This window comes from Mastigoproctus giganteus, chromosome 6, assembly GCF_048544385.1.
Source record: "Mastigoproctus giganteus isolate SK-2022 chromosome 6, ASM4854438v1, whole genome shotgun sequence".
Taxonomy (NCBI): domain Eukaryota; kingdom Metazoa; phylum Arthropoda; class Arachnida; order Uropygi; family Thelyphonidae; genus Mastigoproctus; species Mastigoproctus giganteus.
In genome coordinates this window covers 97982036-97997221 of record NC_143580.1, presented here as the reverse complement: position 1 = coordinate 97997221, position 15186 = coordinate 97982036, and the positions used below count along the sequence as shown (strand labels likewise).

General features: G+C 41.8%; 1 protein-coding gene across 1 annotated transcript in view; it reads left to right on the top strand.

Moving 5' to 3' along the window:
- LOC150084470 (uncharacterized) overlaps positions 1-15186 on the top strand; it is a 428998-nt gene that overhangs the window by 143041 nt on the left and 270771 nt on the right. The window contains exon 4 of the mRNA XM_090375238.1: positions 3348-3467. Within this exon, the coding sequence (XP_090231364.1) occupies positions 3348-3467 (120 nt within the window). The remainder of the gene's footprint in view (positions 1-3347; positions 3468-15186) is intronic.

The following is a 15186-nucleotide window of genomic DNA, read 5'->3' as shown; positions in this document are numbered from 1 at the left end:
AGAGGAAGAATCCCATCAGCATTCAGCCTGCTCAACCCATTCAAAGCCCTATACACCTCAATCAGATCACCTCCCAGGTGCTTACTCTCCAGGCACTGCAATTTAATGGTTAAATCAGTGTTCTGTTATATTTCTTCCTAATTAATTTCACAAATATATGTGGTCTCAATTCTAATCTTAACGATGTCCATTTCCACTTGCAGTCTGCCAAACCCCATGTACTTTTTCTGACAGAATCTCAGTTATCAGTTGATTCAACTACTGCTCATCTCAGATGCCCAAATTATTCGCTGTATGATTCCTTTTGCCTCAAAGCTGGTACTTGTGCATATGTCCATTCTGATATTCCCTGTCAGAGACTTGGAAATTTGGAATCTACTCTGTTTGATCTTCTCTGGCTTAAAATCTCTCTACCTCAGTGTGTAAAATTCATCTGTTGTCTCTGCCATTCTCCCAACTCCACTAATCACTTGAAGCTTTTGACTTCCTCTCTTTGCAACTTGACTTTCTCCAATCCAATTTTCCTTGGTGATTTTAATGTTCACAACTCCAGCTGGCTTCCGTTTTCTAGTCACACCGACTAAGCTGGTCGAGATGCTGAGGCTTTTGCAATTACTAATGACCTTGCACAGATTGTTCATTTACCTACAAGAATACCGAACAATCCTAATCATATAGTCAACACGCTTGATCTTTTTCTCACAAACAACCCTTCTAAGTACACGGTCGAAGTGAGAGGTCCTTTAGGCACTTCAGATCAGAACTTGGTGATCGTCTCTTCTCCAATGGAGCCTTTATCTCATTGCTATTTCCAACCTTGTGTTGTTTGGCATTACAAGAATGCAAAATGGGATGACCTGCGAGATTTCTTTTCTTCTTTTCCTTGGTCGGATTACTGTTTCGAAACTTCTGATGTCAACCTTTGCTCAGATTGTGCCAGTGAAATTATTCTTGCAGCAATGGAATCCTTTATCCCATACTCCACTTTAAAATCTGTCCTTTATCTAAACCTTGGTTTTCCAATAAATGTGCTAAGGCTGTTCAAGAGAAGAATGTTGCATATCATAATTGGCTTGTTTCTAATTCTTCAGTTTCATTTTCTGCCTACACCAAAGCTCGCAACAATTGTAAAGCAGTTATTAATCAGTCCAAACTGGAGTTTGAACAGGCTAAGAGTAGAAAACTTGCTTCTTATCCTAATGGTAGCCGAGCATTCTGGTCCCTTGCCAAAGCTATTGGCCGCAACTTTTGTCCATCTCTGCTCCCACCTCTGTCCAAACCAGATGGTTCTGTTGTCACTTCAGCCAAGGATAAAGCTGACCTGCTAGCATCCCATTTTTCTTCCAACTTATATATTAATGATCTTGGTAAAACACCACCCACCATTCCCAACACGCTCCATTAAATGCTTCCTGTGGTTTTCCGTCAAAAGGATGTCAGAATGATTTTGACGAATCTTGATGCTAAGAAAGCTCCAGGTCCCAGTAGTATTCTCCACTTGTTCTCAAAACCTGTGCTCCCGAACTTATTCCTATTCTTTGCCGCCTTTTTTCACTTTCTTATTCCAAATGTGTTTTTCCTTCTGCTTGGAAATTTGCCCATATCCAGCCAGTTCCTAAAAAGGGTGACAAATCCCTCCCATCCAATTATCGTCTCATTGCAATTACTTCTACTCTTTCTAAAGTAATGGAGAAATCAATTAACCGCCAACTCTTAAACTACCTAGAAACCTTCCGTCTGATCAACGATCGCCAGTATGGATTCCATCAGTGTCGATCCACTGGTGATGTTCTGGCTTATGTTATCCATTTATGGACTAATTCAATGGAAAGGTTCGGTGAAACTCAAGTAGTTGCTCTTGACATCTCAAAGGCTTTTGGCATAAAGGTCTTCTAAACAAGCTTCCATCTTATGGTTTGCCAACTGTTTTTGTAATTGGTTATCCAGTTTTCTCTCTGATCGCTCACTTAGGGTGATGGTAGATGGCTCTCTGTCTTCTAACTTCTCCACTAATGCCTGTGTCCCCCAAGGTTCAGTCCTTTTCCCCACTCTTTTCCTCTTGTATATTAATTACCTTCTTCCATTGACTGGAAATCCTATCCATAGTTTTGCCGATGATAACACATTGCATTCCACTTTCCATTTTGAGAAACCTTGCCCTGTTCAATCAGCTTCAACTTCTCGAAAATCTGCTACCAATTCCTTAAATGCTGATCTTCAGGTAATTCTCCAGTGGGGCAAAGACAACTTAGTTGATTTCAACCCTTCTAAAACTCAGTCTTGTCTTATATCTTGCAAAAAGGATTCGTCTGCTCCTATGCTTATCTTTAGTGACACTCCGATTTCTAGGCAAAGTGATATATCTCTTTTGGGGATTACCCTGAGTTCTAATCTCCCTTGGCACAAGCACATTACAAATATTGCTTCCTCTGCATCTGAAAACTCCGTAGCCAGGTGGGCAGGAGCAGCAGTGTGTAGCACACGCTTCTTGATTAGACCGGGGTTCGAGCCCGTGACCACCAAATACGGAGGATGCGGAAAGGTCAGGGAATGACCACCGCATATCCCCGGAGCAATATAGCCTTAGTTGCTAATGCTCCTAAAAACCAAATAATAAGAACAACAGCATCTGAAAAACTTGGTTTTCTCTTTCGCTCTTGGCGTTACTTTTCTTCCAAACAGCTGCTCACTCTGTATAAATCGCAAATCCGCCCTGCCATGGAATATTGTTCCCACATCTGGGGTGGTGCCTCCAAAACCTCTCTCAGGCTTCTTGATTCCATTCAGAAGAGGGCAGTTAGGTTAATTACTGATTCATCTCTAACAGAGTCGCTCCACTTCCTGTCTCATAGACGTACTGTTTCTGCTGCATGCCTCTTCTACAGATACTTCCATGGGCACTGTTCTTCTGAATTGGCTTCTATAATTCCCGCTCACTCTTTCAAAACAGTCTGAACATGTGCCGTCACCAGCCAACATCCATTTACTGTCCAACTTCAAACTCACAGAACAAACTTTTCATCTTCCTCGTTTATTCATTCAACAGCCGTTTTCTGGAACAACCTTCCTTCATACGTATTTCCTGAAAATTAGTCTACAGAAGTTCAAGTCCAATGTCAACAAATATCTTCTTTCGTCTTCTCAACCTCCAACCCAAGCACGGTACTAAGTACTATAGGTTCTAATACCTCTCGTGTTTGGTGTTTACATAAAAAAAAAAATATATATATATATCAATGAAGTAATTCCAGTTGTTTTATGTAGATGTCAAAAGTGCTTTGTGATTATTACTTCCACTTCTGGTTACAGTTGTATGTTATTTTCTTGTTTTTTTTGTTTTGTTTCAGGATCGTCATGTCAATGTATGTAAAAAAAACTATATCAAAAGAAGAAAAGTATTTGATTCCTTTAAACAAAGAGCTTCATCTGGTACATCTGATATTCAGCTTGTGAAACTATCTGACAAGGTATGCTTAGATAAAAACTTTTTTACAGCTTTTGTCGGACTGATCCTAGAGTGCAAAGAACTTATGTGCAAGAATTAATGTTGGGGCTACCTAGTGTTTTTTTTGTTGCAACTGATGGGACCCTTCTTTATCAAGGATACAGATGCACTCCAATACCCCCTTCTTTTCTCTAACTCTGGCTACTGTAAATGTGAGGAAACATTTACAATAGGAAACATTCAATAAAGAAATGTTTATATTCTGTATAGCCAGGGTCAAAGGAGTTTACAGCATCATTGTTATAATTATTATAGTAATTATAATTATGCATGATCCATAATTACTGCAGTAATTATAGCCATTAATTGATTAATAAAGTTTTTTCTTAGAACTTCTTTTATCATAGTGGTAATATAAAAACAATTCGTTTTGAATACCTCTGAAATCATTATTTATTTATATAAAAAGATTGATAATTAATTAAATACATATCCATTTATTTGTTGTGCCAGGTGATACATAATTAACTGGAGACAACATATCCATTAAATCACAAAAATACATAAATAATAATAATGAATTAATTACCTCAAGAATATAATAATAATATAGTATGAACCAGGCTGTAATACTCAATACGTTCTATGTCGATATCAATATTTGTAAAATAAGAGAAGTTTACCTCAATATAGTATGTAGAACACTTCCGTATGATACTTTTCGGAAATTAAAATGAAAAAATCGAAAATCTTACATTAGGGTAACAAATAATTAAAAATCAATTTAATGCAATTAAAAATAAAATTAATTAAAAGAATTTAATGAAAAAATTGCAAAATGATTTTCCTTCCTGAAGCTGACAACGCTTTTCGACCATATGTCGTGATCACAGGAATGAAAATTACCAAATAGCAGTGAACTATTCTAATGTAAGATTTTTGATTTTTTTCATTTTAATTTCTGGAGAGTATCATACAGAAGTGTTCTACGTACTGTATTGAGGTAAACTTCTCTTATCTGTGAGAACTAGTCAAATTATTCGTTCTATGTATAGCAAATTGATGATAGATAAAGTTAAAAGCGCCTCCGTATCCAGGTAGGTAGGAGCAACAGTGCGTACACACACACACTTCTTGATTAGACCAGGATTCGAGCCCGTGACCACCAAATACGGAGGATGCGGAAAGGTCAGGGAATGACCACCGTATATCCCCGGAGCAATATGGCCTTAGTTGCTAATGCTCCTAAAAACCAAATATTAAAATATCATCATAAAGTTATTATATATTTGGAGCAAATCAATATAATATTTAATTAGGAGCATTAATAAATAACCATAAACATTAATAAATTAATTATTAATAAATATATAATAAATAAATAACCATAAACGTTAATAGTTAACCTGAAGGATTACTTCCAGAAACACACAGCAGCACTCCACGAGGCCATAAGGAAGATAGAAAATTATATATTATATAATTTGGAGCATATAAAGCGTTTAGGGCGTAAGCCTCAAGCTATGGAAAAGTCTAGACTATGTATAAGTACAGTGCGAAAGCATCAATAATACATAGCCAAATTTGAATGAACAGAATATTAGCAAAGTCGCATCGTTTTAAGTTATATCTCATATTGTGAATACCTTCACAACGAGTTGCCATGATATTGCACTATTTCGAATAAGTAATGCTTCACCTGAGGAGAAGACTAATATTACTTATTCTCAGATGGATACCACCCCCCCCCGACGGCACCGTTTCAGGCCTATTTGGCCCTTCTTCCCTCATTCTGAAGGTATTCACAATATGAGATATAACTTAAAACGATGCCGCTTTACTAATATTCTGTTCATTAAGATTTGGCTATCTATTATTGATGCTTTCGCACTGTACTTATACATAGTCTATAATTTGACGTATTAATAAATATAATAAATAACATTAGCATTAGTAGAGGCATTTGATGCAAGAAAGCAAGCTTATGCAGCATCAGCCAAAAAAAAAAATAAAGTAAAAAAAATAAATAAAAAATAACCACTTCCACTTCACCCCTCTGTTTGTTCGAAATACCTGTCCATCTGAGCCTTAAACTTATTTAGGCTATCAACTTCCACGACAGGGGATGGAAGTCTGTTCTACCAACCACCCGCTGGCTAAAGGCAAATTTCCGCACATCTATCCTACATCTGTCTTTCCTCAATTTGAACTTATGCCCTCTCAGGTGATTATTGTGAACAAGAGGAAGAATCCCATCAGCATTGAGCATGCTCAAACCATTCAAGGCTTTGTACACCTCTATCAGATCTCCTCGCTGGTGCCTGGTCTCCAGACACTGTAATTCGCAAAACTTAAGCCTTTCTTCGTAAGAGCACCCCTTTGTTCCATTCACTAATCTTGTTGCCCTTCTCTGTACTCGTTCCAGCAGCTCTACATCCTTCTTGAAATTAGGCCTCCAGGCCTGTATGCAGTACTCTAGGTGTGGCCTGACCATTGCCTTATACAAGAGAATAATCACCTCCTTATCCCTGCTAGAAAAATTCCTATATACCATTGACAATACACCATGAGCTACTCTTGCAACCCGTCTGCACTGCTCAGAGAACTTCATATCTGCCTGCACAACCACCCCCAGGTTCCTTTCATTCTCTACCACTGTCAGTGTAGTACCACAGAGTTGATACGTTGCTCTGGGGTTGCTGTTTCCCATATATAGTACTTTACATTTGTCAATGTTAAACTTCATTTGCCACCTCTCAGCCCATCTGCTCAACCTTTCCAGATCCTGTTGCCGCAGCATAGTGTCAGTAGTGTCCTTGACAACCCTGCCAACCTTCGTATCATCTGCAAACTTGGACATTAAGCTTGATATACCATCATCAATATCATTTATAAATACAGAGAACAATAAAGGACCCAATACTGAACCCTGAGGGACTCCACTAATAACATTAGTCCACGATGAGCAGTGTCCATTGATTACCACTCTTTGTCTTCTCCCCCTCAACCACCCCTTTATCCATAGCAGCAATTTGCCTCCAATGCCACACTGCTCCAATTTGTGCAGCAGTCTTCCGTGTGCAACAGTATCAAAAGCCTTTCTAAGATCCAAGTATATAATATCAAAATTATTCCCTGCATCCAGTTCTTTTGTGACTGCATCATAGTATCCAATCAAATTGGTCAGGCAAGACTTCCCCTTAACAAAACCATGCTGTGTCCGAGCTATAACTGAAGTCTTGTCTAGATGATCCTGCAGTGCTTCTTTAACCAGTGCCTCCATTAATTTTCCGGGAACAGAAGTTAAACTCACAGGTCTATAATTACTTGTGTCAGCCTTTGATCCTCCCTTGTGAATTGGGGTCACATTTGCACATCTCCAGTCCATGGGTACCTCCCCTGAGTCCAAGGAAGCTCTCATAATTATGGCTAAGGGTTTGCTTACTTCCTTTGCTGCCTCCTTTAATATAACTGGATAGATCCCATCCACCCCAGGTGCCTTTCTTGTGTTCATCTTCAACAATTTCTCCTCCACTTTACTCTGAGTTATTACAAGATTCTCTAGCTTACTGATAGAGTTGAATACACCTCTGGCATTCCCCTCGCTGAATAACTCCTCATGTGTGAATGTCGATGCAAAATATTCATTTAGTTTGTTAGCTACCTGAGCAGGGTCATCAACAGTTGACCCATCGATATCAAGTGGACCAATCTGATTCATCCCCTTCCTTCTAGAGTTTACATAAGTAAAGAACTCTTTGCTGTTTTTCTTTGCATCCCTTGCCAAGGATCTCTCGTAATCTGCCTTCGCCTGCCTAACCTCCTTTGTAACTTGGTTACAGATCAACTTGTATCTATCATAGGCTTCTGTGTCACGTGTTAATTTGTATGTATCCCATGCATTTTTCTTCTCCGCCATATGCCTCATTAGTTCATTTGACATCCATTTTGGCCTAAACCTTGAACAATAATACTTAGTTTGTATGTAAAGCCTAGTAGCTTCCAAGATAAGTTCTTTGAATGCTTCCCATTTTGAATTTGCTGTTTGTAACATCATCAGTTGATCCCACTGTATAGAATTTAAATACTGTCTCAGTCCATCGTAGTCACCTTTACGAAAGCAATACCCCTTCCCTTTACCCCCAATGGTAGTTACTTCTTTGAGTAACTCCCACTTCAGAACACTGTGATCACTGCCACCTAGTGGTTCATTTATCTGCAGATTCTTAATGCATGAAGAATCACTACTGATAATCAAATCAAGAGTATTACTCCCTCTAGTTGCCTCCCGAACATGCTGATGTAGAAAACAATCATCCAATAAATCCACAAAAGCCTTGCTAGTGTGTGGGTGACCAGCCCCGAAATTCCAGTCAATATCTGGGAAATTAAAATCCCCCATTATAAGACTCTCCGATTTACTGGCCCACTCTATTTCTCTGTACAGTTTCTTATTATACTCATCAGAGTCATTAGGCCTATAGCACACTCCTACTCTCAATTTTGATCTCCCAATGCTTATGTCACACCAAACTGACTCGACACTGCACTGTCCAGCGATGTCGACTGGCTTCACTTCCTTGAATTTTATGTGTTTCTTAACTAATAGCATAACCCCTCCTCCCTTCCTATCCTGTCTATCCTTTCTGTAGATATTTTACTCCCCAAATTCCAGTTCTGCATTCCTTATATCTGTGTGACACTACATCTCTGAAATCCCAACAATATCTGCCTTTGATGTTTTGAGCAATAACTCAAATTCATCAAATTTATTTACTAAACTCCTAGCATTGGTGTACACGCAAGTATACATGCACCTGCTCTTCCTCTTAGCCACCCTAACACAACCCATGTGTTTACTTGTACCCCCATGATTCCCAGCAGTCTCTGTAATATACTGCATCTTATTTTCCAGGCTCCTGCTCATTCCAATAGAAGCAGTGCAAGAATCACTTTCACCTCTGCCAGTGGCTACTGTTAATCTATTAGTTTTGGAACAAGCCTACAAGAAGAGCCGCAACGTGGACACAGCCTACATCGATTACTGCAAGATCTTCGACTCCGTTCTGAACATCTACAAAGTCAATCCGATAGCGATAAATCTCCCAGGAGAAATGATGGTGAAATGGGGTACCCCCATTAAAGTCAAAAACATTACAACCAGCCTAATCCCCATCAGGAGAGGAATCTTTCAGGGAGATGCCCTGAGCCCATCGTGGTTCTGTCTAGCACTTTAACCCGCTATCCACCATGTTCAACAGTAGCAAGTACGGATGTAACCTCAAAGAAGGAAGGAAGAACCTGTACACCCTCACCCACCTGATGTACATGGATGACATCAAGCTCTACGCTGGAAACGAGAAGCACCTCCAGCAACTACTCCAGATCACCGAAGAATTCAGCAATGATATTAGGATGGAATTTGGTCTAGACAAATGCAAGGCCCACGAATTGTGCCAGGGAAAATTAGTCACCGAAATTACCAGCTGCAGATTGGTAAAGAGATCGAAGCCATGGCAGAGGGAGAAGCCTACAAATACTTGGGGATGATGCAGGCTCAGCAGTTATAGCACAAGAAAGCAAAGCTGAATGGAGGGAACATAGTTAAAGCCATAAACACCTATGTAGTCCCAGTGCTAACATACTCCTTCGGGGTAATAGATTGGACTAACACCGAGCTGGAGGATATCATTAGAATAACAAGGACAGTGATGACCAAGAGCCGCCAACACCACCCGATATCTGCTGTGGAGAGACTGACAATTGACCGGGAAGTAGGAGAAAGGGGCCTGATAGACCTCATTGAGCAACAGAAGACAGCGATAGTTAACCTGAAGGATTACTTCCAGAAACACACAGCAGCACTCCACCACATAAGGAAGATAGACAAGTGGTATACCCCACTCAACCTAAGCAAGGAGTCCCCTTCCAACCAGGAGGTACAAACGAAGCTAGAAAGATGGGTAGAGAAGGCACTCCATGTGAGACACTACAATGATCTCCATCGAGAGCACATACATAAAATTGCTTCCAATGCATGGCTCACGAGCGGGACGCTGTTCCCTGAGACTGAAGGAACCGTGCTCGCTATGCAAGACCGGGTAATCAACACCAGTAACTGTAGACAATACATCGCGAAGAAGCCCGAAGTGTCCGATGACACATGCCGATGGTGCCACCTGGCCTCAGAAACAATCCAACACATCACTGTGGGATGCAAGGTGATCACCCACACTGAGTACTCATAGACACGACCGACCAGGTAGCCAGGATAATACATCAGAAGCTAGCAAGGAAATACCAGTTGGTCGAAGAAAGTGTACTGTTCTACAAGTATGAACCCCAGGCAGTACTAGAGATCCCAACCCACAAGCTGAACTGGGACCTCACCATAATAACGGTTAGGACAATCCCGCACAACAGATTGGACATAACCCTTGTGGACAAGAAGGAAAAGGCTACATATCTGATTGACAGCAGTACCCAACACTGGAAACATGCAGAAAACCCCTGGGGAAAAAATCAGGAAGTACACGAACTTAAGACAGGAGATCAAAGAGATTTAGTATATACAACAAGTAACGACCATCCCGATTGTCGCGTCAACCACAGGTATGGTGCCAAAGACCCTACATAACAGCCTAGCAGCAATAGGTCTCTCATCGAACATCTACAAGGAACTCCAGAAAGTCACAATCCTGAACACCTGTAGGATAGCCAGAGTTCCTCGACCAACAGAAATACCAGGCATAACAACAACCACCCTGTGTTCTTGGTAGCAATACCCGTCACTAGGTGGAATCCCCAATCAGGGAGAAATAATATAAAGAGCAATAATAATCTTCTTTATCTTCACCTTCTTCCCACGTTTATATGGGGTCGGCATTTCCGTCCTTAATTCTTTTCCTCCCTATCCTGGGCTTCCTCTCTCTTTTAAATCCTGTGCCACCTTGTCCCTCCATCTCAGCCTAGGTCTCCCCCTCTTCCTCTTCCCTATCACCTCCAACTTTTCACACCTCTCCCCACATACTCCTCACTTCTTCGTTCCACGTGCCCAAGCCACCTCAACCTAGATTCTTGCATTTTTTTACTCAGAGGCCCACCTTAACCGTACCTCTGATGTAGTCATTTCTTATCCTGTCCTTCCTCGTCACACCACACATCCATCTTAACATCACCATCTCCGCCAATTCCATCATCTCCTGGGCCCTTGTAATCGCCCATGTCTCAGCACCATACATTAATGCGGGTCTAACCACAGTTTTATACACTCTTCCCTTCATCCTACAATTTACTTTCTTATCACACAGCACCCCACTCATCTTTCTCCAGTTCAACCATCCACATTACACTCTAAGCTGTATATCTGCACTCAATCCTCCATCCCTCTCAACATTTGATCCCAGATACTGAAATTTCGAAACTGATGGTAGCTTTTCGAAACTGATGGTAGCTTTTCCTCCTGCAGTTTTATAGAACTCTCATCTTCTCCATTCAATACCATATATTCTGTCTTTGTTCTACTTATCCTCATGCCTCTCTCTTCCAATGCTTTCCTCCATTCCTCCAATTTCTTCTCTACCTTTCCTTGGGATGGTTCGCACAGTACGATATCATCCGCAAACAGCATACTCCATTGTGCTCTACTCTTCACTTCTCTCACCAACACATCCATTACCAGATCAAACAGATATGGGTTAAGAGCTGATCCCTGGTGTAGTCCAACTTCTACAGAGAACCCCTCAATCATACCGACACTACTCTTAACCTGAGTCACCGCTCCCTCGTACATTTCCTTCACAAGCCTTAGGCACTTTTCTGATGCACCCTTCTCCCTCATGCATCTCCATACCTCTTGTCTGGGCACTCTATCATATGCTTTTTCCAGGTCTATGAACACCATGTGCAACTCTGCTTGCATCTCCCTGTATCTTTCCATCACGTACCTTAAAGCAAAGACCGCATCTGTTGTTCCTCTTCCCAGCATGAAACCAAACTGTTCCTCTCCTATTTCCGTCTCCTGCCTTATCCTTCCTTCCACAATTCTTTCCCAGATCTTCATCGAATGAAACATTAACTTTATTCCCCTGTAGTTCCCACATTCCTGCACATCACCATGGTGCTCTTTATAGATTGGCACAAGTATACTTTCCCTCCACTTATTGGGTATCCTCTCCTGCTGCCATAGTTTTTCCATAAAGTTCCATGGGATATCGGTCCCTTCTACCAGACTTCTCCATACCTCTACTGGTATCTGATCAACACCTACTGCTTTCCCCCCTCTTCATTTTTCTGAGTGCGCTTTCCTCATTAAATAACTTCTTAAAATAGTCTTTTCACCTTTCCTTAACCTTCTCCTGGTCCTGTATAACCACTCCCCTCTCATCTTTTATCTGTTTTATTGATGAGAAGTCCTTTGATGCCTTGTCTCTCACTTTGGCTATTCTCATCAATTGCCTATCTCCATCTTTCCTTTCCAGTTCTCCATAGGCCTCGTCCACTGCCCTTGCCTTTGCTGTTGCCACAGCCCTTTTTGCTAATTTACATACTTCTTTACCTTCCTGGCTACCTGTTAAATCCCATCTTTTCTTCATCTCCTTCTTTTGTTTTATCACCGATTGCACTTCCTCATTCCACCACCAAGCCTCCTTTCCCTCCGGCACCCCCTTTCCGGATGTTTTCCCCAACAACTCTTCTCCAACTTTCCTTATGATACAACTATTTAACTTCCACCACTCTTGCACGTCTTCCGGTAACTTTATTCCTTTTAGTACTTTTTCCCTAAACTCCTTCCTCAAACAAGAAAGACAGATGTAGGATAGACGTGCGGAAATTTGCCTTTAGCCAGCGGGTGGGTGGTTGGTGGAACAGACTGCCATCCCTTGTGGTGGAGGTTGATAGCCTAAATAAGTTTAAGGCTCAGCTGGACAGGTATTTTGAACGAACAGAGGGGTGAAGTGGAAGTGGGTTTTTTTTTTTTTTTTTGGCTGATGCTGCATAAGCTTGCTTTCTTGCATCAAATGCCTCTACTAATGCTAATGCTAGAGCAAACATTGGAAGAGAGTTTCCCAAGCAAAAAAAAAACAACTCCCTGGTGCAGTCCATCTTCTAAGAGAACCCCTCAGTCATACCTACACTACTCTTAACCTGAGTAGTGTAGGTGTGACTCCACCATCTTATCCTTTTCTCCCTCTGTCTTGAATATTTCCTACTTTTGTCCACGGCAACCTCCCAGTCGACCACAAGCAATCTATGTTGTGCAGACACACTTTCTCCGTTTATCACCTTGCTGTTCCTCATTTCCTTTAGATGCCTCCTACGGCACATGATATAGTCAATCTGGCTTATCCTTTCGCCACTCTTGTATGTTATCAGCTGGCTTTCTTTCTTTTCGAAGTAGGTGTTAACTATCGCCAGGTCGAATGCCGCTGCGTGTTCTACTATCCTCTCCCCTTCCAATAATAAAACACACACATGTTTAGGAGTTAGTCTTCTAGAAGACAGGTTGACATGAACAGTTTCCTTGCATTATTGGTTGTGTTCAAAGAATATATCTATTTTGAGGTGCTGAATAAATAAGGGATAAGGAAAGAGCCTATCAAGAGAAAAGATTCAATTAGAGAGGAATTAATAATGGCTTTTGACTACCACAGTGGTTCCCAAAATGTAGCCCGCGTACCCCAGGGGGCCCCGTATACCAGTTCCAGGGAGTCTGAAACGATCCTGTGAGAATTGGTCAAATTATTCATTCTGTGTATAGCAAATTGATGATAGATAAAGTTATTATTATGTATTTATTTAAAAATAAGAATAAAGTTAAGTTGTTTTAAACATAAAACTTTCAACTTTGTTTTCAGAAAACCCAGTGTTCATACATATATATGCACACATACACAAAGAAACATATGCATACATATATACGCCGATGAGCCAAAAGATTGTGACCACCTACCTAATATGATGTTGGTCCTCCACGTGCAGCCAAAACAGCTCGTACCTGGTGAGGCATGGAATTTACAAGGTTTCTAAATGTGTCTTGTGGTGTCTGCTACCAACACGTAACCGCTGATCCTTTAACTCCTGTAAGGTCCGTGGTTGAGATGCCACAGATCGTAGTTGCTGTTCCATCACAAACCACAGAGGTGCCTCTGTAGCCAGGTGGGCAGGAGCAGCAGTATGTAGCACACACTTCTTGATTAGACTGGGGTTCGAGCCCGTGACCACCAAATACGGAGGATGCGGAAAGGTCAGGGAATGATCACCGCATATCCCCGGAGCAATATGGCCTTAGTTGCTAATGTTCCTAAAAAAAAAAAAAAAAAAAAACCAAACCAAACAAACCACAGATGCTCGATGGGATTGATGTCTGGGGAATTTGGAGGCCAGGGCAATACCTGGAAGTCTTCCTCATGTTCAGCGAACCAGTCTCATGGTGCATTATCCTGCTGAAAGCACCTCCAGAGGGGAAGACCGTTGCCGTGAATGGGTGTACCTGGTCAGCAGTGATGGTTAGGTAGGTGGGACTTCAGAGTGCTCAGCACATGGATGACTGGACCCAGAGTCTCCCAGCAGAACACGTCCAAAGCATGACACCGCCACCACCATCTTGTTTTTGTCCCACGGTGCATCCAAGCACCATCACTTCCCCAGTGAAACGATGCGCACGTACCCAGCTGTCCATATGGTGCAACAGGAAACATGATTCATCAGACCAGACTATCTTCTTCCAATCGCTTGAGGTCAAGTTTCGATGCTCGCGTGCCCGTTGTAGGCCATGTGGCCGGAGAACTGTGGTTAGCATGGGCACTCAGAGTGGCCTGCAGCTGGGCAGCCCCATTTTTAGCAGGGTTCGGTACTGTGTGTTGTGACACATTACTCCTGTCACCAGTATTCCAATTAGCGGCGAGTTACACCACAGTCGTCCTATCTGTTGCCACGCACCATCTGGGAGAGCCTTCGCTCACCTTGAGCATCAATGAGCCATGGTTGTCCAACACTTCACTGGTGGTTCGTGGGTTCCCCCTCCTCGGACCACTTTCTGTAGGTACTAAGCACAGCTGACCATGAGCATCCCACCAGCCGTGCTGTTTCGGATATGCTCTTACCCAGTCAGCTGGCCATTACAATTTGGCCTTTGTAAAACTCGCTTAAGTCCGCTGCCTTTGCCATCTGAAGAACAAGAGTAACACTGATTAATGGAGCTCAGTATCAGGTGTTTTTTATACCATGTCCTGACCCATGCATGCAGCATAGTTCACCTGCTGTTGCTTCGATTTGCATAACAACTCACTGGTCATAATGTTTTGGCTCATTGGTGCGTGTACACACACACACACACACACATAGGGGGTCAAAGTACTGCATCAGGGTCAAGCGGCACCAGGGGTTTCCCCCATCTCCACATAGTTTACATTGTGGTGTGTTACAGTACGCTGTAAATGCCAGAGATTTAAAAGTGTGTAGGTCTTGGATCATTTAGTGTTGTGTACCATTGTTCTTCTGGTCGTTTAGCCGCTGAACCCCAGTTGGGGCCCAACGTTGCCCCACTTACGCCCCGTGGAGTCAGATCAGGAACCTAGTAGCTTATATATACTCTGGCAGATCCTGCCACCTAATTTCCTGAGATTTCGGTGGCTAGGACCTAAAAAAAAAAAAAAACTGGGGGACACTTAAGTTTAGAAAAAGCCAGGAGAGGTTAATGTGGTTCAGGTTTCTGCAAACATTTTTTCATTTTTGAAGGG